This window comes from Sturnus vulgaris, chromosome 18 (genome assembly GCF_052056855.1).
Source record: "Sturnus vulgaris isolate bStuVul1 chromosome 18, bStuVul1.hap1, whole genome shotgun sequence".
Classification (NCBI taxonomy): domain Eukaryota; kingdom Metazoa; phylum Chordata; class Aves; order Passeriformes; family Sturnidae; genus Sturnus; species Sturnus vulgaris.
Window position 1 is genome coordinate 760,012 of NC_142260.1, and position 25,104 is coordinate 785,115.

At 43.2% G+C, this 25,104-nt stretch overlaps 1 protein-coding gene across 2 annotated transcripts in view; it reads left to right on the top strand.

The window, feature by feature from the left end:
- Positions 1 to 5,807: 5,807 nt before the first annotated feature.
- Positions 5,808 to 25,104, top strand: part of ABCC8 (ATP binding cassette subfamily C member 8) — a 70,115-nt gene continuing 50,818 nt past the window's right edge. For both annotated transcript variants that reach the window (XR_015807574.1, XM_014876351.2), the window contains exons 1-8: positions 5,808 to 6,010; positions 7,294 to 7,435; positions 10,051 to 10,172; positions 13,998 to 14,164; positions 15,857 to 16,099; positions 16,887 to 17,075; positions 22,698 to 22,862; positions 24,693 to 24,848. Coding sequence is in view for 1 of the 2 variants with exons in the window: in XM_014876351.2 (XP_014731837.1) it covers positions 5,824 to 6,010; positions 7,294 to 7,435; positions 10,051 to 10,172; positions 13,998 to 14,164; positions 15,857 to 16,099; positions 16,887 to 17,075; positions 22,698 to 22,862; positions 24,693 to 24,848 (1,371 nt within the window). In the remaining variant the exon portion in view is untranslated. The remainder of the gene's footprint in view (positions 6,011 to 7,293; positions 7,436 to 10,050; positions 10,173 to 13,997; positions 14,165 to 15,856; positions 16,100 to 16,886; positions 17,076 to 22,697; positions 22,863 to 24,692; positions 24,849 to 25,104) is intronic.

Here is a 25,104-nt window from a genome sequence, read left to right on the forward strand (position 1 = left end):
GAAGCAATCTTACATTTTCTTCCCAGTTACTGCCAGCACGTTGTGAGGATGGGAGGATCATCCCAGTGCTCTCCAGCTGCCTGTGGCTGTTTCTGCCTGACAGCTGAGAGCTGTGGAAAACCTCCATGGCTGAGCCTCAGCCCTTGACATGGCCCTTCACACTGGGGCTGCCATTTTTGGGTGCAGACGTGCAGAATATTCCCACTGGCTCCTCCTGCTGCCTTATCACAGGAGACAAATATAGCCCGGGGAAAGTGTGCTGAGAAAGGCTGCCCAGAGCTGGGAGAGAGACACAGAATGGGCAAAGATTCCGTGTGGGAATGGTGCCCTGCACAGATGGCTCTGACACATCCCCCTGTGTGGGGTCAGGTGAGCAGCCAGGGCTGCCCAGGTACCTGCTGGGAAATACCTGAGGCTGCTTTAGCATGAGTCTCTACCCCAAGAGATGTGGACACACTGTTAGAGACCTGGGAAAATTACAGCCAGCAAAATCATTCCCAGGCTGGAGCTTCTCCTGGTCCTCTCAGATCTGTTCCCAGGCTGATGGCTTGTTCAGCACCACTTAGGGAGATTTCTCCCAGGTGATAATTCACTCAAACCAGAATGGAATGAAAACATTAGAGTAACACCTGGTACCAACCATGGGACTCATCCTGAAGTGCTGTCCCAGAGCTGTTCTCCCAATTATCCAAGGAGCTGCTGTCTTGTCTTAGCCCAGTGGAACATGCTCTAAGTAGGAATCATGCTCTCAATAAAATATCTCTTCCCTATCTCGAGAGGGACCATGTAGCTGTGTGTCCTATTTCCAGTGCTCCAAAGGGTTAAATCCCAAACCCACAGCTACAAAGAGACTCTGCAAAGCCACCACAAACTTAATTCCTGTAAAGAAAGGCATTTCCATCTGCTGTGTTTTCCAAACGGGTCTCACTCACCCATGAGTGCAGGCACTTGAGGAATTCCTGCTTACCGGAGGGGAGGCTGCAGGCTCAGGGTGGGAGGTGACTCCTGTGTGCTGCTCACACTGGGCAGCACCTGTGGCACCTGCAGGAGCAGCTCAGGCACTGCCTGGCCCTGAATCCCAAGGATTTGCTGTCCAGAGCCTGCCCTGGCTCACAAAGCCTGTTTCCTCTTTTCCTGCCACGGTGTTATTTTCTGTTATTTGCTTTTGCTCCTTTAAAGGAGGAGTTTAGAATTTTCCCTCTTTTCTTTGGCTATAACCACTAATTAAATGTGATCCAATCTTGCCAATAGTTTTAGCCCCTTTTGACTCTGCATTATTTTGCCCAGCTTAAAGGGATTTTAGAATGTTTGGTACTCAGTCTTATTTATTGTCACAAATTTTTAACTTTCCTATACAAATTTATAGACTGTGTTAAAAAAATATTTTTCTCTTGCTATAGAGAATGAAAAATAATGCTAAATTTCAATACTGGAGGGAGTTGTACAGCTATCTCTTACTTTTTTGCCTTTTTACAAAAGCTGCTCAATTCCTCCTAAATATTGACAGGATAAAGAATTGTTGCCCAGAGCAGAGATCTCTGGCTGTTTAAGGGCTGAGGCTGTGGACATCTGCCCAAAGTGAGGATATTCAGGAATTACTGCTGCAAGGTAAGAGTGTCATAGACAATTAAATTTCCTGCAGAGCTTCACACCTACAAATCCAGGTACAGCAAAGTTCTGTACAAAAAAAACCAACACTGCACAACTCCAAGAGATAACGAGCTTCGAGTTCAAATCGTTATGAAAATAGGAAAAAGATAGAAAAAAAAATACTACTGCCTGTAAGTTCAATTACTAAACTATTAAATTAATTTTCTTTATATTTTTATGGGTATTGATTGTTTTAACTCCCTTGAGCCTCTGCAAATCCCAAATGTAGTCTGCATGTGGGCTGAACCCAAGAGAAATGTCTCCTGAAATAGGCCTTTTAAAATTAATTAGTTCTGTGATAAATCACAACAGGGAATTATCAGTATTTGCTATACAGGAATAAACCTTTTGTGGATATTCACATTTTGGGTTTTTTTATGAATCCATAATGTGATCTTTTGTCACTATTTTAAGAGCTAGAATAAATGTCACATTGCAACCGATTAAAAGTAAATAGGAGAAAATTTTGAAGGGCAAAACTTTACTAAACTACAGCGCCCTTTGTTAAAATTTTCTGCACAATTTTGTCAATTATTTTGTCAATTATTTTGTCAATTTAGCAGCACAAGATAAACACATTCCAAATCCAAGTCTGAACTGATAGCTTTGTTTCTCTCTAATTGTTGAGTCGATTTTCCCCACTGGAGAAATTGAGGGTGGCCTGGAACAATTCCTGGTGGTCAAGAAACAAATCAACTAAAACTCTGTATGCCTGAGCAGAAAACCGTTTTATATTCTGAAAAGGATAGATGACATCTTTGCTTTGTTTCTAATAATCTCCAAAAAACAATTCAAATCTTAGTTTTCAGCCTAATTCGTGGTTTTTGAAAGGGTTCCAAGAGAGGCCAGTGACTTTTAGCCTTGTTATCTTTTGGAAATTAATGCTGGATATTTGTTATGGTTATTTGTTAGAGTGTGTAATTCTTTATAAACAGAATGATCTTTTCTATACAAGAGGAGCAGCATAACAGCACTGAACTGAATCAGTAAAATAATAACTTATTATTATTCTTATTACCAGTAAAATAATAACTAAACTAATATTTGCTGAAGAATCCCACACTGGAGCCAGCACACGAGTTGTTTATTGGCACGGGTTAGCTCACAGCACTCAGCTTATTCCCCAGAGGAAAACACAACACTTGTACTACAAATACTACACAGGGAGGACTCAAAGCATTAACCATTTAGATCCTGGAGGTGAAACTAAGGTGTGAGTGACCAGTGAGATCATGCAGAGATTGTAAAAGTGCACGAGGACAGGCAGGAGTGAACAGAAAGTTGGTTTGGTGGAGAATCCTGGTGGCTCAGGGAAGCAGGAGAGCATCAGGAAATCCTCGGGTCAGGCTGGCCAGGGAGAGGCTGCAGTGAGCCAGCCTGACCTGTGCCAGGGAGCCCCAAACGGGGCAGGGTTTGTTTAACACTGCAAAGGAGAGTGGATGGACAGAAAAATGAGATTTTCCACCAGGTTTCAGGGGCCAGGTCAGCACTGCTCTGGCTCTCTTGAACCAGGAAACTGCTAAACTGAGGAGCTATTCAAAGAGAGATTAATTGGCTGCATTTTATATTGGATGTTGGAGAATGTGCTTCATAAAATGACTTCATGATAGAGGTCACTGATGTGGCTGAAGCCACAAGAAGCCTGAACACACTTAAAGATAAGCTGTTCCAATCTAAAACACTTGTTCTGAGTGTTTGCCTGAAGACGATTGCCCTACAAAGAGTTTGTATTTTGTTTCCACTCAAAGATAGATATGCTTGCTCACAAGTTGTTCCTTAATTTTTAATGAGGGACAGTAATTAAAAATTAATAAGGTTTATTTAGAGAAAAACGGCTATTTCTGTGAATCTGTGCACTACGATTAAGCTGAAAGAGGGCAGGTTGAGTTTAGACATCAAGAAGAACTGGAACGTTGTTATTGGAAGTGTGAGTTATTTCCAGAGTTTGTGTGTGTGTCCCTGTTTATTGCTATGAATGCTCAGCTTACCAATTTCAGTTTACCAACTGTTTTGATTTCTGTCAGTCTGGGGTTTTTTCTGTACTTCATTAAGTCATTAATTCCCCATTTAATCCAGCATCTTTCTGCTCAGGGTGCCAACACATTTCTGACTCAGCTTCAGCTCTGTGACAGATCTGTTGTGGGACCTGAACTGAGAACATTAATTTTAAGCCACCACATTAACTATGTAATCCAAGCCGTGTCTGAAAATCATGGAAAAGATAAATTTCAAATTCAGAACCATGGGATTTCCTGATGTTTTGTTGTTTGAGATACACGGTTTTTTAAATGTTGTGACTGATGCCTTGTAGTAAAGAAGGTGGTCTGAGGGCTCAGAACACATGCAGAGGTTGGGTATGTGAGCTCAGTTCTTGGATTTCTTTGGAGATGTTGGCAAACTTTTATTTCTGTCTAAAATTCTCACAGTTATTTCTTCCTTAAATCTTAACCATGATTTCAGCCTCCATATTGCAAACTGCCAAGAGTTCATGGTTGCTGCTGGTTCATGTGTAATACAGAGATCTTGTGTCACTTGGGGACTCAGGAAATGCTAAAATATAAATGACTTTTAAATTATCTGCATGTAAACTGCTCATACTGTTTATTAAATAACTATTAGGATAACAGAGCTGAGCTTGACCAGAAGCTCAAATGAATTCTGGATTCTGTCCAAAACTTAAAATAATTATAGTCTTTCCAGTGTGGGTGTAACTTTCACATTTGAGAATACATATACACAGGATTTATGGGGTTTGTGCTTTAATTTTTATTCTTAACCACACTGCTGTAGCTCCTAAAGGCCATGTACAGGAAATAATGTTCCATGCAGAGAATTGCTTTTTCTTTGCTCCTGTCCAACAGCAAGATCAATAAAAGCAGCATGACATAAGTAATTTTCGGGTCTATTAGTGCAGCTGTCTGTCCTAGAAATTGAATGTACTCCGTTATGTTGAAGGAAGAAGGAAATTTTTCATTTATGGGTTAATTTCCCTTAGAGGCATTTAGCCAACTCGTAGCTTTTGCATTTTGGAGAGTGAAGCCTGGATATATGGGCATTGCTTGTTTGCATTTCTCTTTGTAGGATGTGGCAGTTGTGTTAGATACTCAGCAAAGCAATGGAAAAGCTCCACTAGGAATGAAAGGAGCTCCAAGGGAAACGATTGGGTTATGAATCTTGAATTTTGGGCATGGATTCAGCCTGTGCTGGGAAGTGTGTGCCAGGTGCAGATTTGTGATGCACAGCACATTTTACTTCCCAGTGCTATCCCCCAGCAGAGAGGTATTTGATCAGAGGGGTTTTTTTGGCTTTGGCTCAGCTGAGCCTAACTTCTTTAAAGAAAAAAAGGGTTTGGAAAGTTTTATTTGTAGATTATTTTGGTGTACATAAAAATACATAGGGAGTGATTTGGAGCCCACTCAAATTAATGATCTGATTGTCAGCGACTGAGGTAGTCTTGGTGGAAGGGGAAAACCAGTTAGGGTTTAACTCATTTTAGGAGTAAAAAAAGGTAAGGCACAAACAGAACAGCTGTTCAGGACGTAATGCTGAAGTCTCCTTTGGGAGGAGGGTATGGCTGAATACGTGACTGAATCTAATAATATCTTTATCATAATGGAGGAAAAACTCAAAAGCTGACAAGGTTGAAAGAACACAATTCCCGTAACCTGTAATTCCCCATTTCTAATTTAGCGTTGGATATTTAATGTTCTGCCATATTAACGATGCATAAAGCACTGAGCACCGAGCCCCGAGAGCCCTGGAACACGGGACTGCTGCTCTGGGCTACGGAGGGCTGGGAAGGGAAAAGGGAAAAACAGAACGGGGAAGGGAAAAGGAAAAGGGAAAAAGGGAAGGGGGAAGGGAAAAGGGAAGGGGAATAGGGAAGGGAAAAGGGAAAGTAGTCTCCGTCCTCGCCGAGGGAGACTCGGGGCTGTTTGGGGGCGGTATCGGGGCAATACCGGGGCGGTACCGGAGCTATTCGGGGGCTGTACCGGGGCGGTCCCGGCGCTGTTCGAGGGCTGTACCGGGGGCTGTACCGGGGCGGTACCGGAGCTATTCGGGGGCCGTACCGGGGCGGTACCGGAGCTATTCGGGGGCCGTACCGGGGCGGTCCCGGCGCTGTTCGGGGCCGTACCGGGCCCGGCAGGTGCGGGCAGAGCCGCGGCCCCGCCGATGTGCGCGGAGGCGGCGCTGGGCTGCGCGGGTCCCGCCATGGCCCTGGCGTTCTGCGGCGACGAGGGCAACTCCACCGCCTACAACGTGGACCACGGCGTGCTCAACAACGGCTGCTTCGTGGATGCTCTCAACGTGGTGCCGCACGTCTTCCTGCTCTTCATCACCTTCCCCATCCTCTTCATCGGTGGGTGCCTGCGCCGCTGATGTTTGACCCCTTTTTTCCTGCTGCCGCTCTGCCCGCGGTGCTGCTTTGCCGTGTGCCCCCGCCCGCCTTTGTCTCGCCGTGGGTTTTCCCCCGCCCTCCTGGCCTCACCTTGCCGTGTCCCCCGGCCTGGCCCTGTCCCCTGTGCCCGCTGCTGCGGGGATGAGCAGCGGGATGCGGGATGGATGCTCCGGCAGCCGGCTCTGCTGCCGGGATGCGCTGCGGGATGCGGGATGGATGCTCCGGCAGCCGGCTCTGCCCCCGCACCGCTCGCTGTCCGTCGGGACAGCGGCTCCCCGTGTCCGTCTGTCGGGACAGCGGCTCCCGTGTCCGTCTGTCCGGGTAGCGGCTCCCGTGTCCGTCTGTCGGGACAGCGGCTCCCCGTGTCCGTCTGTCGGGACAGCGGCTCCCCGTGTCCGTCTGTCGGGGTAGCGGCTCCCGTGTCCGTCTGTCGGGGCTCTGGGCAGGGCAGGAGCGGGTGATGCTGGAGGGGACCGCAGGGTTTGCCCCGCAGGAATAAACGCGCTATTAAAGCCCAGGAAAGCTGACAGGCAAGCGCCGCGTTATGAAATAACAGAGCCAGCAATTACTGCGGGCTCCCAGCCCCTCCTCATCACAAATCCTGCGGTCCCTGGGGTTTGGTGTCACACGCCCGGCACTGGGGACTGTCACTGCCCCGGGTTGAGCCCGGAGCCACGGCTCGGCTGCGGTGACACTCCTGGGGAAACAGCAGCCAGCACGGCTGTGCAAACGGGGTCAGCTGAAGAGATGCTTAGGGTTCTCTGCCTTTATCTGGAATCTCTCAGTATTGCTAATTTCTAGTGAGATAAAGCTTCACACCTTTTATTCTCTTTATTTTAACGTTTTAAAAGAATCGAAGGGAAAAGAAGTAGTGCACTTATTAGAGTGTTTGTGTGTATTTATTATAGTGTTGTGTATATTTGTCAAAACCTTAATTTGTTGTTCATTTAAGCTGTGAATAGATTTGAAAAATGTTTAGTGCATGCAATTGCTTGATAGTAAGTTGCTAGAAGTATAGGAATTTAAGGCTGTGTCCTGTCTGAATTATTGATTTTATTCCATATGAAGTGAGATAATGAGAGCACAGTTCTGATAATATTCAAATATATGTGTGTTTAACAACACAGCTGTGTCAATGTTGGTATGCAAGGTTGTCACATGTATGATTTTGGATTTTTTGTAAGCAGGAACTTTGTGTGTCACTCTTGTTTAGAAAGCTCTCTATAATTCTCTTTCTCTTTTAGGATGGGGAAGTCAGAGTTCCAAAGTACATATACATCATAGTACATGGCTTCATTTTCCTGGCCACAATTTACGCTGGATACTGACTTTCATCCTCTTGTTTGTGCTGGTGTGTGAAATTGCAGAGGGCATAGTGTCTGATGGGTAAGTGTCTATCTGCCTTCTCCTGGCAGCACTGAGCCATTCAAAGGTTTCAGGGTAGGTATTTCCTCCCGAAATTCTCATCTAAGCCATATTCCCTGTGGTTATGAACATAGCATCTGTTTTCTTAGTGACTGACCTACCAACCTTGCACCAGAAATTCCACAGACCTTGCCAAGTGATGTACACACACACAAGTGACCTTCATCATTTTTAGTTCAGCTTAATGACACTGTCTTTCCAAAGAGTAATCACAGATAAATGCTAATGATTCAAGCAGATGGTGACATTTTCATGATATGTTTTATGTCCAAGGACCCAGTCCCACAGTCCTTACTTAAGAGGAGCTCCCATGTGTACAGCAGGTCACACCATTCACCCCCAAAATGAGTTCTTTCCATCTGAATAAAAGGAATGAATCTGCTGGGCCTTATGTCACACCTCACAGAGTTTCATCTGATGATTGTGCACTATATCTCCTACAGTTACCTGGAGCAGAGCAGCTCATATTGTGTGAGCATGAGCCATCATCTGTTATTCACCTTAGGATGTCACTAAACAGAAATCTGTGGAAAAAAATTATTCCAAGTGAAACAAGTGATACAGGAGAAGGATTTATTATGAAAAAAGCTAATTATATAACAATGAATATGATCTCTTCCTAGGAAGAGAGGCATGATTTTTCATATCAATTATGAATTTGAACCCAAGGATTATGAAATGGAAGCTCCTCATTCAATAGAACAAAACCTCCCTGATGAGCTATCTATAAAACAAGTATCCACCAACCAGTGTGAAATGCACTGCAGACTTCTGGTGTAGAAAATGATATCATTATTATTTTAACTTCTCTTAAACATATATAAATAGGATGTTTCTCAGTGCCAGTTTTTTTTTTAAAGGAGATTTTCTCTTGCTTATTCAGAGTTATCAGGGTGTGGGATGCTCAGAGCAAAATCTCCTGCTTTAAATTTTCTCCTCAGCAATGCCTCTCATTATGTTTATTTGCTGTTTAACTTGACTCAGAACGCTGCTGTTAAGTAATAGGTGTCACCTGATGAGAATCAAAGCTTGGAGCTCTGCTGGGGGAGTGCCAACCCACAGTCGTGCTTCCCAAGCACTCGGCAGGCTGGGAGGGCTCCAGTGAATAGAGGAGAGTTTTGAGACTCCTCAGCTTTCTAAGAACCAAAATGGATCGTGCTGGTGAGTTCTTTTCACAGCAACTGGGTGCTAAAGGCTTTGGCATCTCAGCAATAGAAGCAGCCTATTGGAGGTGCAGTTATATAGGGGAATTCCAGCAACTGTGAAATAAATAGATTTTAAAAAGCCTCCCACTGCTGCAGTGTTACCTTCTGAAGCTTAGGCTGTCTGAAGAAATCTGTTCTTGTTGGGTTTTTTTTTGTCCTTGCCGAGAATTCAGCCCTGATGTACAAAACCTCCTGGCTTTACTGGGGGTTTCAGAGAATCCTTTCTCATTTTGCTGTATTGACATCCAGCTGTTGTCAGCCAGAGCAATTCAGTGTTCATGGCAGGCTGTGAGCATGGCTCCAGCCAGCTCTGCAGAGTTCACCACAGTCTTCATTGAGGGAGGGCTCTCCTTTCTGGAGCAGAGATGCAGGAAATGTTTGTCCTGAGCTCCTGTGCCTCTGCTAGACATTTGGAATGTTGTGCTCTCACAAATGTCATGTCCTGTGATGCTCTTCCATCTCCCTCCCAGCACAGCTCTTCTTGTCTCTGCAAACTCCACAAAAGCAGTGTTTGATGCAGCAAGGAGAAATGCATTCAGAGGACAAGGTGTGAATTTCCCAAAATGTTTTGTGTCCTCAAGTCACCTTGGTCCTCCCCTGGTGAGGCTGGGAGACAGAGGAGGTTGCAGCCCTTGCTGCATAGGGCACTAAATGCTCTTTGTGAGAGCAAGGAAAGGGGAGAGGCAGAGAAAAGAAGTAGGAGGAAAGAAGAGGAAAAAGATATTTCTGTTGAACGCTGCACAAACCAACAGCATTGGCCAACAATTCCAATATTCCCCAAGAGCTGTTACTTGGCAGGAGCCCTTCTGCTGCTGCCTGCAGCATCAGCACGGTTTTGCTTTATAGGACAAAACCAAAAGGGTGTATGATTCTGTTTTAGGGGTTTTTTTGTTGGCTTGCAGTCACTGAAGACAGACCTCAGTGTAAGTAATTTCTGTGCTGTGATGCTCTTCCTTCTCCCAAACTGAAACCAAATGAAACAAAATGCTTCTGTAGAAAATCTTGAACTGTGCTGTCAGTTGGTCTTATCTGCATATTTTGATGGACAGCTCCCAAACTAGTTTAGCTTAAATTAACTTTTCTCATTTTGGAGATGAGCTCCTTGTCCTAATTTAAACAATGTTCCAATTGATTTCAGTAGGAAATAGGAGTACACACCTTTCATTTTCAGCACGGGAGGAATTTGAAATCCAACTGTGTGATTTAGGAGCATAAATTCAATTAAAACTTGGAGGAGTTTTCATCCATAACTCATTCTAGAAAATCTTACATCAGAGCTGGGTACAGGGCACAGTTCATGATTTAAAAGAAGAATATTTAAATAGCTGAGAGGTTGGACTTTAACAGGTGGTTTTTTTTTTTGTTTTAAAGGGTTTCTGAATCTCGCCACTTGCACCTGTACATGCCAGCAGGAATGGCATTCCTGGCAGCCATCACATCAGTTGTCTATTACCACAATATTGAAACATCCAATTTCCCCAAACTGTTAATAGGTATGTCTCAAAATCTGTGCACCTGGGAGTGTGGCTGTGCTGCTGTGTGTGTGCTGCCTCGGTGACAGGTCCTGTATGACCAGCTACCCCTCTGTGCTCAAACATTTCCTTATTTTTAATGCTTTTAACTTCTCATCATGTTCTGTGTAGTGTTTTCAGGGATGCAGTGAGCCAGAGGCTTCTCTAGGAGAAACTGCTTTTGAGGGGAATTGTTGACTCTAAATGCAAACCCCCTGTTTGTCAGCCTGCTGTGTGGAAGTGAAGAAATCTTCCTGTGCCTGGTCTGTTGAAGTGTGCAGGGAGTTAAGGATGACATCCCTGACTTTATGTCTTACTCTGCCTGCTTGCCCTTGCTTCATGTTCCTAAAACTCCCTTTGAAAACTGCCTCGAGGCTTTTTGAATGGAAAATGCAATGAATGAGAACTACCTACTCTGTATTTTGCAGGATTGTGAATAAACTGTAGCTGCAGAAAATCCATTGCTGCTGACAGCCATGCAGTCGTTGGTGTGTTCTCTTCTGTTTCAGGCTGCAGATGTCTGCATTGCTTACTCACATCCTGTCGCCTGTTATTTCTTTGGTGGTCCTGGCTCATGGAATTTTGTTTGAGCTGGATTTCTGTATCAAGAGATCCTGCTAAAGTTTGTCTTGTGTCGTTGTAGCTCTGTGTATTAAAGTTTTGTTCTGATTTTTGTCTGGTGGGGAAAAGGCAGTAACAGCTAGATTTGAGAAAGCTTTTAAATATGGAACATTATTTTGATTATTTTGGTGGGGTAGGTGAGAATCCTGTTCTGCAGAAGGAGTCTGTAACTCCTGAAAAAAAAAATTCCTCTCCAAAGACTTAGATTTCTATCCAGGCTTAGCAACCTTTAGGTCTTCTCATTTGGGACAGCTTTTCTTCTTGTACCTTTCTTTTAAGCAGGATCTTTTTTATCCTTTATGAGCAGGTGAGGTCATTTAGTTACTTTTTAAATAACTCTACACTGTATTTTTAATGCCTTCTCACAGGAAGGCATTATGTCTCAGGAAGCATTGCCAGCCTATTGCATTTGCCTGTAAAGCAAGCAGTGATTTTTGTGGTTTTGTTTTTTTGGTTGTTTTGTTGTTTGGGCTTTTTGTTGTTATTTCAGATGTATAATGTAGTGTTAAATAATTTAGTGTCACTACCACATTCCTGCTGTTAAGTCTTTGAGAAGGGTAGCACAAAGTTACATCTGGTAGTTGATTACCCTTTTTTGCATAATTCCTGCTCAGCAGAGTTGTCTTTTTTATGATAATGTTTTTCGGTGTTCAGAGTGCTGATGCTAGATAAACTCTGGACAATACTGGAATAATAAAAAAGTGTAGCAATGAATACCAACAGTTAATTAAGTATTATGGATGAATTTTAATTTTGCAAGAATTTCCAAGGAATAGACTCCCTCAGAAAATCTGATTTTAACAGCTCTTAGGCAAAAAAGAAAGTTAGACCATTACAGTCTTTACCATTTGGTTTGTCTGATTTGAATTTTAGTCCAAAATTTTCACAAGCTGATGGTCTTTGATTTTTATTTTATTTTTTCTTCTGTTTTTCTTTTATTTGTCCTAAGACAGATTTCTGAAAGTCTCTGTCCTTTGTTCTTAACTGCACAAACCGGGAGGATTTCCATCTTTCAATCTTAATTGCCACTGCTGAGTCTTAAGATTTGGGGCGAGATAATGAGCACTTTATGCAAATGAGGCCAGTACAGAGAGTTAAATTATTCCTTTACTCAGCTGCCAGCCCACTGGAGTGCAGTGTGGCCATGAGGCAGCTTTGCCTGGGAGCCTCGCTGTGATGGGGGACACGAGAGCCACGAGGGAAGGGGAGGCTGGTGATGATTTTTTGGTGGGTGTGTGGGAAGCAGGGGGGTGTGTAGGAGAGATCTGATGTTGCACACACAAAGAAAAAGGTGTCACACCTGAGCATCAGTGGATTTCCAGCAAAGGGCAGAGCATCCTCTGCCTCAGCTGCAGGATGGAGGCTCCCAGGTGCGGGGTGGAGGCTCCCAGGTGCGGGGTGGAGGCTCCCAGGTGCGGGGTGGAGGCTCCCAGGTGCGGGGTGGAGGCTCCCAGGTGCAGGATGGAGGCTCCCAGGTGCAGGATGGAGGCTCCCAGGTGCAGGATGGAGGCTCCCAGGTGCAGACCCTTATTTAAACCCTAAATAGAAGAATGGCTCTGCTAGTACTTATTTATAATTCCAAGACATACATCAACACCTGTTGGTTATTTTTTTGGAAGTCCTCCACTGGTGGATATTTCCAGTGTGCAATGTTGAAGTCCCTTTTATTCCAAGAGGGATGTGTTCTGGGCTGTTGGAAGGATGAGACAAAACAAGGTTTAACAGGTAGAGGTGGTTAAGAGCAGAACAGCATGGAATGTAAATCTTGGGTGAAGGGAGACTTTATAGGCAGAAGTACTGCAAACAGGGAGGAATAGAGCTCAAAGGAAAGGGGGAAGCAGTCTGAAACAGGACGAGAAGAATCTTGAGAGAGTTGGGAAGATGTTAGAAAGCCTCACATAAAAAAGCTGAAGTTTTAGAAGAGAACTGTGGTCAGTATGTCAGGGCACAGATACCTGAGCACTCCGTGTTTTCCCCTTGGGAGCTGGCCTCTTCATTTTAGAGGAAGAGAGGCTCCCTTGGCACATGTCCTAATGCCCAGTGTTCTGAGCTGGTCCTTTCACTGGCCTCGTTTGAAGGAGAGGTTTTTAGCTTGATTTCTGTAAAACTGGCAGTCCCAAATCTCACCTGGATTTCCACATTGAATTTAGCTTTGCTGGGAAAGGGCAGCCCCAGAGTGGAGCTCCAGAGAGCTTCTAGTGCCTCAGGGTAGCTGGAACACCACCAAGGGTTGGAAATTTCTGCAACTTCCTGATGATTATCCATATTTAAGCTAGACTTACAGCTGCTAATGCCTGGGTTGAAGTCTTTGTCTGGTGTTCTGGAAAGCACATCCAGGCTTTTCTTGGCAGCTGCAGCTCTTTCCATCTGTTGCACCCTGGCAGATGCAGCAGCAGTGAAAGATTCATTGCAAAGAATATAAACCTGGGAGGCATTTCCTAAAGAGCAGGGAACAGGAGCTGGTTTATAGTGTGATGAATGGTGTGGAGAGTGCTTCCAAGTCACCAGAGCTTATTCCAGGGATTATTTATCTGCAGCACGAGCACCTGCAGACAGGAGGGTTTGTAGAACACTAAAAAGTGAAAATTGTATTGCATGAATGCCAGAATATCCTTCCTCGATGTGACTGTTTTATCTACACTGGGAAATACATGTGTAGAATTTGTGTTGAGCAATGGTGCAGCAGCAGTTTGGACAAAGTATTTTAATATCTGTTCCTGACACATCCTAAAGATTCAAAGGGAAATTTCCTTCAAGCCACATTCATAGCAGTGCTGGAGCATTAACCAAATGTGAAGAACATTATTCACAGGCTCCTGGAGCATTAACCAAAGCTGAAGAACATTATTCACAGGCACCTTCACTTTTGGAGCAGCACCTCCCTTGAGCTGATCATGTGGGCGCAAGTTTACAGCAGATGAAATTTCCTTCAGCAGACTTCACTTTGTGAAACTTTTGAAATATCACTAAATCTAATAGAAAAGGCATTTAGAACTAACATATTGTCTTAATATTTTAATGTTTGTGGAATTAAATTAGGCTTCTGTTTGACATGAGAGAAGCTACTCTGGTTTTATGTATTTTGTTGCAGTCTTCCTTAATTATATTTTGTAATGCCATTGTATATTTTTGCAACTGTGGAGCTGGTTAATTTGTTTGGTTTTGTTTTTTTTTTTTTCTCTGCAGCATTGCTGTTCTACTGGACTTTAGCTTTCATAACTAAAACCATCAAATTTGTGAAGTTCTGTGATAATGGGGTTGGATTTTCTCAGCTTCGATTTTGCCTCACAGGACTCTTGGTTGTTCTTTATGGAATGCTACTAGCTGTAGAAATCAATGTCATCAGGGTGAGGGTAAGTAACTGTGATAGAACTCTGTGGTTTCTGTGGTTTTTATTGGTTGCTTTTTGGGTTATTGCTATTTTTTTTCTTTTTTTTTATTCCTTTTTCTAGGTACTTTGGTCTAAAATGCATTTCTAAAGGAGAAAGAAAAATCCAGTTAGAAATAGAAATATATTTGACAATCCAAGGTTGATATTATTTTACTAGGCCAGATGAATCCATAATTTCAAAGCATGCCAGACTGTTGTTGTTAATTTAAGATCAATTTCATCTGCTTGAGTTTGCTGTAAATTTTTAAATTATTCTGTTTCAGTCGTGACAGCCAAGTGTTTCTGATGCAAGAGAGGACTGGTAGAAAGGAATTGTCTGCTCTGTCAGAGAATATCTCAGACACACAAATGTCTCTCATTTTCCAGAAGATAATCACAATAAGTGATTTATTTGGACTACTGGTGTTCCTCCCAGCTATGTTTTTTTCCCCTCTGCAGTGTCTGCAGTCATAATCTAGACTGAGGCTTTGGAGTCTGCTGGATACAGAAATGCCAAAATTGCCTTCAGCTGGCACTCACCAAGTGTGCACAAATCAAATTTAGGAGGGAAAGAAATTCTCCCATGTGAATGTTCTTGCTGCAGCCCCAGCAGCTCAGTGTTGTGAGCTAAGAGATGTGAAGCAGTGTGGGGTGGAGATGGATACCAGGGATCACTCAGGGCAGTGCCTAAAGTGTGGGACACACATGGAGAAAGTGAGAAAATTACAGAGTGAAAAATATTCCAGGCTGGAGCTTCTCAGCTCTCTTCCCAGCCCATGAGCTGCTCCAGCTCAAGGCCAGGGAGAATTTCTCCCAGGGTGATCATTTGGTCACAATAAAAAGGAATTAATAACAAGATAGAAGCCCTGTTGTGGTGTGTGCCCAGGCCCTGGCAATGGGGTGTCTTCTCTCTGAACCAATCTCCTTTTCTCTGCTCTGGGAGTTGCAGTCCTGCTATAAAACCAAGTGTGTTTGTGAATAAACTGGGCTCTTCCTTCCTGTCATGACAAACGCCCATGGGGCTGTGCATCTTATTTCTGCCTCACTTAAAGGCTTCAAACCCCTTTCCATGGCTGCACTCAAGCTCCTGTGTCCCATGCTGTGCTGGGGCTGGACTGTCTCAATAATTGGGGGATCAGTCTCTTCTGACATGTCTCCAGTGAAAGGACAGGGGGAATGGCCTTCATGGAGGTTCAGATTAGTTATTAGAAAAACTTTTTTTTCACTGAACCAGGGGGCAGGCACTGGAATAAGTTGCCCAGGGATGTGGTGGAGTCACCACATCTGGAAGGGCTCCAGAGGTGTCTGGAGTGATGCTGTGGGGGTGATTGTGCTGGGTTCTGGTTTGGTGGTTGAACTGGATGGTCTTGAAGGTCTCTTCCAACTGTGATGATTCTGGTTCTGTGAGGTGTGTTGTTTCTTCCTACAAGTATGCAATTTTTTTCACTGTGAGCAGAGTCATAGTGACTGGTAGGAATTATTTATTTATGGACTGGATTCCTCTGATTATCCTCAGTACCTGAGGAAACTGAATTGCTGTGCTGGTTGTACTGGAATGCCTTTTAAGAAACCAGCATTGAGTCATTGATTATCTGCCATGTCCTTATCTGTTCTTTGTGCATTTGTATTTTCTGTGCATTTACCATGATTCTGCTGGCATTTTTCTGGATTTCAGAGGTATGTTTTCTTCAAAACTCCTAAAGAAGTTAAACCTCCTGAGGACCTCCAGGACCTTGGTGTCAGATTCTTGCAGCCCTTTGTGAATCTGTTATCCAAAGGAACATACTGGTGGATGAACACATTCATCAAGACTGCCCATAAAAAACCAATAGATTTGAAGACCATAGGGAAGCTCCCCATTGCTATGAGAGCTCTGACCAATTACATTCGCCTTAATGAGGCCTTTGAGGCACAGAAGGTATGCAAGGCATGGGATTATTTCTGTCTGCTTACTCACAGCTCGTGGTTTTCATTGATTTTTTTCATCATATAAGCATGACACAGAGATATAAACAGATCTGAGGCAAATGAAGTCCGTGTACCAAGAGCCACGTTCTCAGTTGCACCTCGTACAAATAATGAAGTTTCTCCAATCAAATGTGTCAAACACATTACTGGTTAAGTGTGTGTAAAATATGTACAACCTCTATTTTAATGTGGACAGTAATCATGGACTGTGTCCACTGAACACCATTATTTCTCCTAATAAGACCCTGGAAGCATTCAATTACAGAGTCAGGATTAATTAGGTCTTGCAGGGCTATTTTTTTTTTCCATGGTATTTCAGTTATAGTTTGTCCATAGGAGAGTTCAGGGCTGAAACTACCTCAGTTCTAATGAGTTTTCACTCAGTGGGAGCTGAGCATATACAGGATTTTAAGAGGACTTGTTTGCATCCTGCCTAAAAAGTGTCTGTGTTCACCAGAAAACAAGAAACCTGTCACTTCCCACAAACAGCACACTTACTCGATCCCTGTTCAGGGTAGGAATGAAATCATGGTTTTTTTTGTGGTGGGAAGTGCAAATTATTGCTTTGTTCTGACTATAAGAAGAAACAGTAGTTGTAGTTCCTCTGCTTTCTACCTGAGAGATTACAAATGGTTGTCAATGAATTGAGGCAGTGATGAAAACACCAATGATTTATCAGACCTGTGGTTAATGTATAACATAATTCTTACTAATTTTAATTTAAATTCTGATACCAGAACAAAAGATCATCATCTCCCCAAGGCTCCAGATCCATTTGGCGTGCTCTCTGCTGTGCTTTTGGAAGGCCCCTGCTCCTGAGCAGCACATTCCGGATTCTGGCTGATTTGCTGGGCTTTGCTGGGCCACTCTGCATCTCTGGGATTGTTCACAACGTTGGGAAAGGAAACAACACCATCCGTCCCCAGGTACTGCCAGAGTCACCACAGGAGAGCAGCTGGGAGGGGAGGCTGGGGCTCTGTGGAGTTCTCAGAGAGGAGAGCAGGAAAGCTCTGCTCTGGGTTAGTTCAGTGAGGAAAGCTCTGCTCTGGGTTAGTTCAGTGAGGAAAGCTCTGCTCTGGGTTGGTTCAGTGAGGAAAGCTCTGCTCTGGGTTGGTTCAGTGAGGAAAGCTCTGCTCTGGGTTGGTTCAGTGAGGAAAGCTCTGCTCTGGGTTAGTTCAGTGAGGAAAGCTCTGCTCTGGGTTAGTTCAGTGAGGAAAGCTCTGCTCTGGGTTGGTTCAGTGAGGAAAGCTCTGCTCTGGGTTAGTTCAGTGAGGAAAGCTCTGCTCTGGGTTGGTTCTCAGTGAGGAAAGCTCTGCTCTGGGTTGGTTCTCAGTGAGGAAAGCTCTGCTCTGGGTTAGTTCAGTGAGGAAAGCTCTGCTCTGGGTTGGTTCTCAGTGAGGAAAGCTCTGCTCTGGGTTGGTTCTCAGTGAGGAAAGCTCTGCTCTGGGTTGGTTCAGTGAGGAAAGCTCTGCTCTGGGTTGGTTCTCAGTGAGGAAAGCTCTGCTCTGGGTTGGTTCAGTGAGGAAAGCTCTGCTCTGGGTTGGTTCAGTGAGGAAAGCTCTGCTCTGGGTTAGTTCAGTGAGGAAAGCTCTGCTCTGGGTTGGTTCTCAGTGAGGAAAGCTCTGCTCTGGGTTGGTTCTCAGTGAGGAAAGCTCTGCTCTGGGTTAGTTCAGTGAGGAAAGCTCTGCTCTGGGTTGGTTCTCAGTGAGGAAAGCTCTGCTCTGGGTTGGTTCTCAGTGAGGAAAGCTCTGCTCTGGGTTGGTTCAGTGAGGAAAGCTCTGCTCTGGGTTGGTTCTCAGTGAGGAAAGCTCTGCTCTGGGTTGGTTCAGTGAGGAAAGCTCTGCTCTGGGTTGGTTCAGTGAGGAAAGCTCTGCTCTGGGTTGGTTCAGTGAGGAAAGCTCTGCTCTGGGTTGGTTCAGTGAGGAAAGCTCTGCTCTGTGCTGGTGAGTGCTGTGAGTGTGATTGTGCTGCCTGGCAGCCACTCTGGCACTGTCAGGGAGTGTGCCCAGTGCAGGGCAGCCAAGGTGATTGAGGCACTGGAGCCTCTCTTGCAAGGACAGGCTGAGGGAGCTGGACCTGTTCAGCCTCGAGAAGAAGTGGCTGGGAGTTTTTATACAAATACCCAGAGGGAGGTCTCAGGAGGATGGAGCCAGGCTCTGCTCAGGGCTGCCGAGAAATAGGACCAGAGGCAATGGGCACAAACTGATGCTCAGGAAACTCCACCTGAATATGAGGAAAATCTTCTTTCCAGTGTGGGTGGCTGGAGCAGGTTGCCCAGGGAGGTTGTGGAGCCTCCCTTGCTGGGGACTCTCAATGCACCCTGGCCATGTGCTCTGGGGTGACCCTGCTCGAGCAGGGAGGTTGGACCAGGTGACATCCAGTGGTCCCTTCCAGCCTCACCCATCCTGTGATTCTTCTGGGGGAAAAAGATGTTGAGCCATGCATCTAGTCAGCCTTGCACTGTGGAAAATAACCTCGTTCAAGGGAAAGGGAAGCATATCCATCAATATCATAAGGAATTTAGGTACAGTCTTGAGGAAAGATTCAATCAAGTGTGTGACCGAGTGCTTTTCAGAAAGGAAAAGTCTGCTTTTAATAGGCTTGGCTTTTCATTTCCAAAAATGAGGGATGTCTAAGGATTAAAGCAGAGTTTTGTCTCCATCATAAAATGCCAAGTAATTTAACTGTGACCCACTAGTGCCTTTGGGGAGGTTAGTTTTGAAAGATCACTGAAACACATTTTTAAAGGATGCTATTTAAATGAATGCTCTCCAAGAAGAAGCAGACATATTTCTTGATTGACTAAAAATAAAAATGTAACTCAGGAAGCATCTTTTCATTATAAGGTGAGGTCACTCAGGCTGGATTTCTATGAGATAGATCAGTTTATTTCTGCAGCTCACTTAGTGTCTGATACCAGGCTTTATTTCCAAAGTCTGTTGACACTAATGGAAATATACCCATTCATTCAAGTGCACTTTGGATGAAATCCACTGTAAATATTGAAGTCCATCAGCTGCAGTGCAGAAAATTTAACAAAGGCCTCAGGCAAAAATTAACTGTTTGTCCATTTTGCAATCCTTATCCTAATATTTGGAAACTTTATTATAGCAAGTAGGTTCAATGGAAACCAGTTAAAGCAGGAAATGAGAAAATTAAGACTACAGTACTATGTTGCAGCAAAGTACTGTGGAAGCTCTTGAGCTTTGCTTTTCAATAATTTGTTTGGGATACTGTTTCAGCTGAAACTGTGATTTGATATAATTTACAGATTGTCCTATTTAATTTTCCTATAAAAGTGTCAGCCAGTGTTTCTCTGTGAAAAAGAGAAGGTTCAGGTCTGGTCCTGGTAGTCCTTAAGCAGAGCTTCATCCAGCCTGGTGTTCTCAGTCAGAGCTGAGCAGCTCACTGTTGGCATTGGCACCAGTTTGGGATCACCTCCCACAATACACACTGATGGTCATAGTCCACAAGTGACACTGAAGCCTGTGGCTTAGCTTTGCTAAAATCTCTCCAAGAGGCTTTTCCTTATGTTTTGACATTGGTTTTTTTTCTGGTAAGGGTCTAACTACATTTAAGTTTGAGAATTGCTTTTGCTGGGTGAGATGGAATATCTTTCTCATGGAGAGTTTCTATTCAGAGTAGCTGGAAGCAGAGTGGGATGTTCAGGAGGGCTCCCAGCTGTGTTCACACACTTAACCAACTTTGTCAGTTTTGGAAAGAAATACACCAGCTCTGCTGCTAGGAATGTTATATCCCTGCTTGTAATGAGTCAAAAGAAGAAAACTTTGCCTTTAGTTTGCCCCTGTGAGCCTTACAGGTGTGAGGAACAAGCTTTGTAAAATGCTGCCATATGAAGATAAGTGGGGGGAGAGTGTTTGTGTTTGCAGGCACTGGAAAGGGTTGTCACACAGTGGGACAGAATCAGGTCAGCAATCCAGATTTTGAGTACAATGGAAGGTGTCTTTTACCCATCTCTTACCCAGCTGCATCTTAAATAGTTTAGATTGAGATGTTATGAGTCTTTCAAAGAGAAATTCTCTTTATGAAACTGCAGGCAAAGAACTCTAATAATGGTTCTGTTGCTCGGGCCCTTTGTGCCAGATGGAACCCACATGGAGCTGTAAGTCACATCACATGGGTGTCACAGGCAGCATTCACTGCTCTACTTAGTGCTGGAGTCAGAGCACAGCAGCATCTTAAATTCTGTCATGCTCTTCACGTTTATTTATAACTCCAGTTTCAATATTTATGGCCAGCCCAGAGGGTTCCTGTGACACGGGTTTCTCTGAGTGTGAATCATTTCACATTGAAGAAGAGACTGGCAGGGTGATAACCTTTGTCATTTGCTGGTAGCATCTTCCACGTTGCAATGTCAGGATTAGCAGTTCCAGTGTCAGGAGTAGCTGCTGACATGACACATTCAGAGATGCAGCAAACTCATTATTTAAAAAGTTCTGCAGGTCATAGGGCCCAGTGGAGCAAAAAGCCCAGTATTGACATTAAGATTGTGTGAGTCTAGAGTATTTATGCATTTAAATTCCAGCCTTTTGCTCAGCCTTTTACTGGTTAAAGCAACTTTTAAGAATTGGTCTTACCCTGAAATTGTCAGGGAGGTGGGACAGTGAAAATTCCCAAAGCCTTTTCTGAAAATAAAACATCTAATTATTTCCATCGACTTCTAAAACAAGGTTATTTGCCTTATAAATGTGAAAGGTTCAGGAAGTGCTCAGGTATTTCTGTGTGTAGGCACCCACTGTAGCTTGAACACAGTGGGTGTGTGTTCTGAAAGCCATAAAGGCCTGAAAATGCATCTGAGACTGGGCAAACATCTTGGTGCCATCAGCAAGTGTGTGATCTTTATGTGTTTATGTTTGTCCTTTCTCTCTCAAGGGAGTATTAGAAGAAAGAATGAGAATATTTGTCTTCCTTTCCCTCCTTGCCTGTTATGCAGTGTTTTGATGCTGCACTAGAATCTCATTGCTAGACAAGCATGGTTTGTCAAACATAGTTGTGGAAAGAAATGTGGTTTTTTCCATACAGTAAAAAGTGGTATTAGCTGCAGAGGTTAGATATACTGGCCAGATGTGTATGGGGAACAGCACTGAAAACCCGAATTTGTAAGATTGAAAATAATCTGGAAGAGAAACTCATTTTAGGTGAACTATAGAGTATTTGTAATATAAAATGCTGCTGTAGCCTATTTGAATTGCTATGGGATAAGTGATAAATTAGGGCTTTAAAATCCCTTTAAGGTACAAACAGGTAAAATAATAAAATTATCTGAACTATAATTGCTGACATGTATTGTAATTGCTCAGAATTTTGCCTTAATACAGATTTTAAAATCTTCCTTCTTTCACATTCCTTGCCACCTCTGCTCCTCTTTTCTCCTCTGCTTTATCTCTGGCAATGATTGGGCACTCTTTTGGTTCTTTTGGCCTATTCTTTTTTTTTCCTGGGCTGATTTTCTTATCTCAATGATTTGAATTGGCTCAGGAAGAAATCCAGTTAGCTGCCCAGTAAGCAGCAGAAGCATGCAGGTTGGAGCAGCCTGGGTATAAATAAGAATAGGGAGAAGTTTGTTCCTTTTCCAGCTGACTCAGCCAAAAGAACAGTTTTAAAAAATAAAATTTTCCTCCTTATGAACTTGCCATATGGGGTTTTTATGAAGTTAACTGCAAGGTGCAGATCAGATCTAATAAAATGTACAGACATTGAGATTTGTGGAATATAGCTGATGAAGTGTTATAGCAGCTGTGAAAAGTTCAATAGCACAGGAACATAGGCAAGAAAAAATGTGCTGAGCAAGGGATGCAAGAGGAGTGTAAATGGCAAGAAGGCTTCTGGAAGGGAACAGAAAAATCATCTTCCTAATTTTGCCTTTAATGGAAGCCCAATCCAGCAGTCCAAGTTTTGAAGGAGCCCAGAGGAGAAAGGTGGAGACATTTTATTGACAAAAGGCTTCCCATGGTGAGCCAACCTCTCAACTTGTTGTGGTACCAAAGGTGTCAGTTTGTGAAATAAAATCTGAAATAAATGCAGTTTTCCCATGGAGCTGTGGACATGCTTCAAAATGCACTTTGGTGTTCTCATGAGTTTGATAGAAGGTAATGACCATTTATAAAAGTGAACAAGAGGCCAAAATAATTTACATGGTTCCAGCAGTTTTGGGTATTTTACAAGTTCTGAAGGTAGTTTTTAATGTTCAGTAACCTGAGGTGCTAAACTAATTTTTCCCAAAGGTTGTTAACTGTTCCTTTCTGATGATGGGCAGTGCACATTTTTTAATAAATGACCATATGGAGTTACTCGGTGTTCTAGAGGTTTGGAAGGATATCAGAAATCCTGTAAATCTCATTCTGCATTGAAGTGAAGCTGGCTGAGCTGCCCTTTTATCACACTGCTTCTGCAATTGATAAACTCAGGGTTCAGACAAGGCTGGGAGCACTTTCAAAGTAATAAACTGATTATCTCTGCTTATTAATTATGCAAAGCAAGGAGTTAAATTACCATTGCACCTGATTTCTAACTTTTGTTTTTTATAGACTAAAATTCTTGGTGTTTTCTTTATTTCATCGCAAGAGTTCCTGTCCAATGCTTATGTTTTGGCTGTACTCTTATTTTTTGCCCTTCTATTGCAAAGGACATTTCTGCAAGCATCATACTATGTTGCTATTGAAACAGGAATCAACTTGAGAGGCGCAATACAGGTACCCAATAAATTTATTAATTCACCTTTTCAACCCTCATAAACGTGTAGTTGTGAATATCAATTCTATAGCTGTGAACTTTTGTAATGCTTCTCTGCTGAAATGTATTGAATGTACATTGCTGTTAGAAATTGTGTTAGCCCTGAGTTCTGTTTCCTTTCCTTATTTTGATGATTTTATTGAAATGTTTATTTTTAATATCCAATGCTGTGTTGCTTCTTACCTTCATGCAAAAATTTGCTGACAGTAGAACTGAATGTAGCTTTAATTTAAGGGTGAACTGCACCTCTCCCATCTCCAAGGCATTTTTTGGTAATGTCACATGCCATGCAAACATGTTTAAAATGTATTGTAAATAAGTTTTGGCCAGAAGGCTGGGCTGTATTCCCAAAGCACGGGGTAGTGTTTTATTCCATGGCTCATGGCACAGTGGAGTCTGTAAGTGAACATAAATCCCATTGCACACAGGGGCTCTGCACTTGGTGTGTAAGTGACAGCAACAAATCCAAGTTTGATGTGGCACACCAAGCTCTGTGGCTGGAAAGGAGAGAATTTAAATTTGGTGTGAGATTACAGTGTGGGGCTGCCTGAAGGACTGAAAGCTGCCCTGTGACAGCAGGAAAGGCTGGCTTAGTGTGACTTCTAAATGCCACTGGTTATCCCCTGAGCTGCTGGGACCCCGGGGCAGTCTCTGTGATGGATGGATGCCTTCCATAGCAGCCTAATTGTTTAATTCTCTTTTCATCTTACACTTGGAAGCACTTGTCAGCTGACAGACTTCTGGATTCCATCCACTGCTTTTGCCTGACTGGAGTGAAGTATAAAAATTCTATAGGAAAAAAAACTTGACCCAAAAGTATTAAAAAAGAAAAAACAAACAAACAAACCCACTACTTGTATCAATTGGAAGAGCTGCAAATGACTGAGAAATACAAGGACCAAAGCAGGGACAATAGGGGAATGGTTGGAAAATAGTGCTAAATAAATTTTGTTTAAGGAAAACTTTTTATTTGCTGTTCTGGATATTGGAGGTCCAGATAATGCCAGTTGGACTATTCAAATGGAACATTTTTAGTCAGCACTCTAAGCTGCTAAGATCAGTGTTAATGGCAGTCTCTGTGCCAGTATTTTTCTAATTTTTTTCCTGTGTTTTTTTTTTTCTTTAAATCTTTCCTCTCTTCCTGTCCTGTGTAAATCTGCCACTGTTCAATGTGTCCTATTTGATTTTTCCCAGACTAGCTGGTAGAAGTATGCTTTCATTATTCTGTACTAAATTATTTTTATACCTGGTGCCTGATTCTGCACTGCTTAATTCAGTACAGACCTGTACCTGTGACATTCACTGTCTGTGAATTGAACTTTGTGATGGAACTGAGCTCTCTCAGCCAGGAACATTGTTCTGAGGTTGGATGGGACCTGAATCAATTGCCAGAGAAAAATAACAAAGGTTATAACAAACTGAGGGTTATTTACTGAATCTAATAATGTCTTAGTGTTAGTTACAGGAAGGGCACTCTGAGGAGATGCTGGAGGTATAAATCATTGTTGTTAATGAGATTCTTGGGCATTTTTGGGCAGTAAAGGTTTCATTCTTTTATTGATGCACAGGGATACAAAAAGGACAACCATGATGCAGGAACAGCACTGAGCTTTGTGTCAGTGAAGAATAGCAGCTTTAAATTTGACAAAATAACACAAAAGGCCAAACTTTATTCTCTTCATTCAAGTTACTGGAAATATTGTTTTCCCTCAGCATGCTGAACCTGGGGTTTAGATGGAACTAGAAATCTCACTTTATGGATGCCAGCCACCTTTTGATCTCTCTTCCAGACAAAAATATACAATAAAATCATGCAGCTCTCAACTTCTAACATGTCTATGGGGGAGATGACAGCAGGCCAGATCTGTAACCTGGTTGCCATAGACACCAATCAGCTGATGTGGTTCTTCTTCCTGTGCCCTAACCTTTGGGCCATGCCAGTGCAGGTAAGGTGATGGAATGTGCTTTTGTTCCCAGTGCACAGCACTCTGGAGTGGTTCATTGTGAGTTTTATCAGAGTGGGGATATTAAAGAATAATTTGAAATAAAATTTCGAGCTATTAACATTTAGAAACGTTGCCTAGAATAGTTTCCACATCTGTGACTGCACTTTAGGTATTTATGATTGTATTAGGGTCTTGGCTGCTGCCAAACGTGCTTTGCATTTGCAACAAGAATTTATAGGGTGCAGCAGGTTGCAGT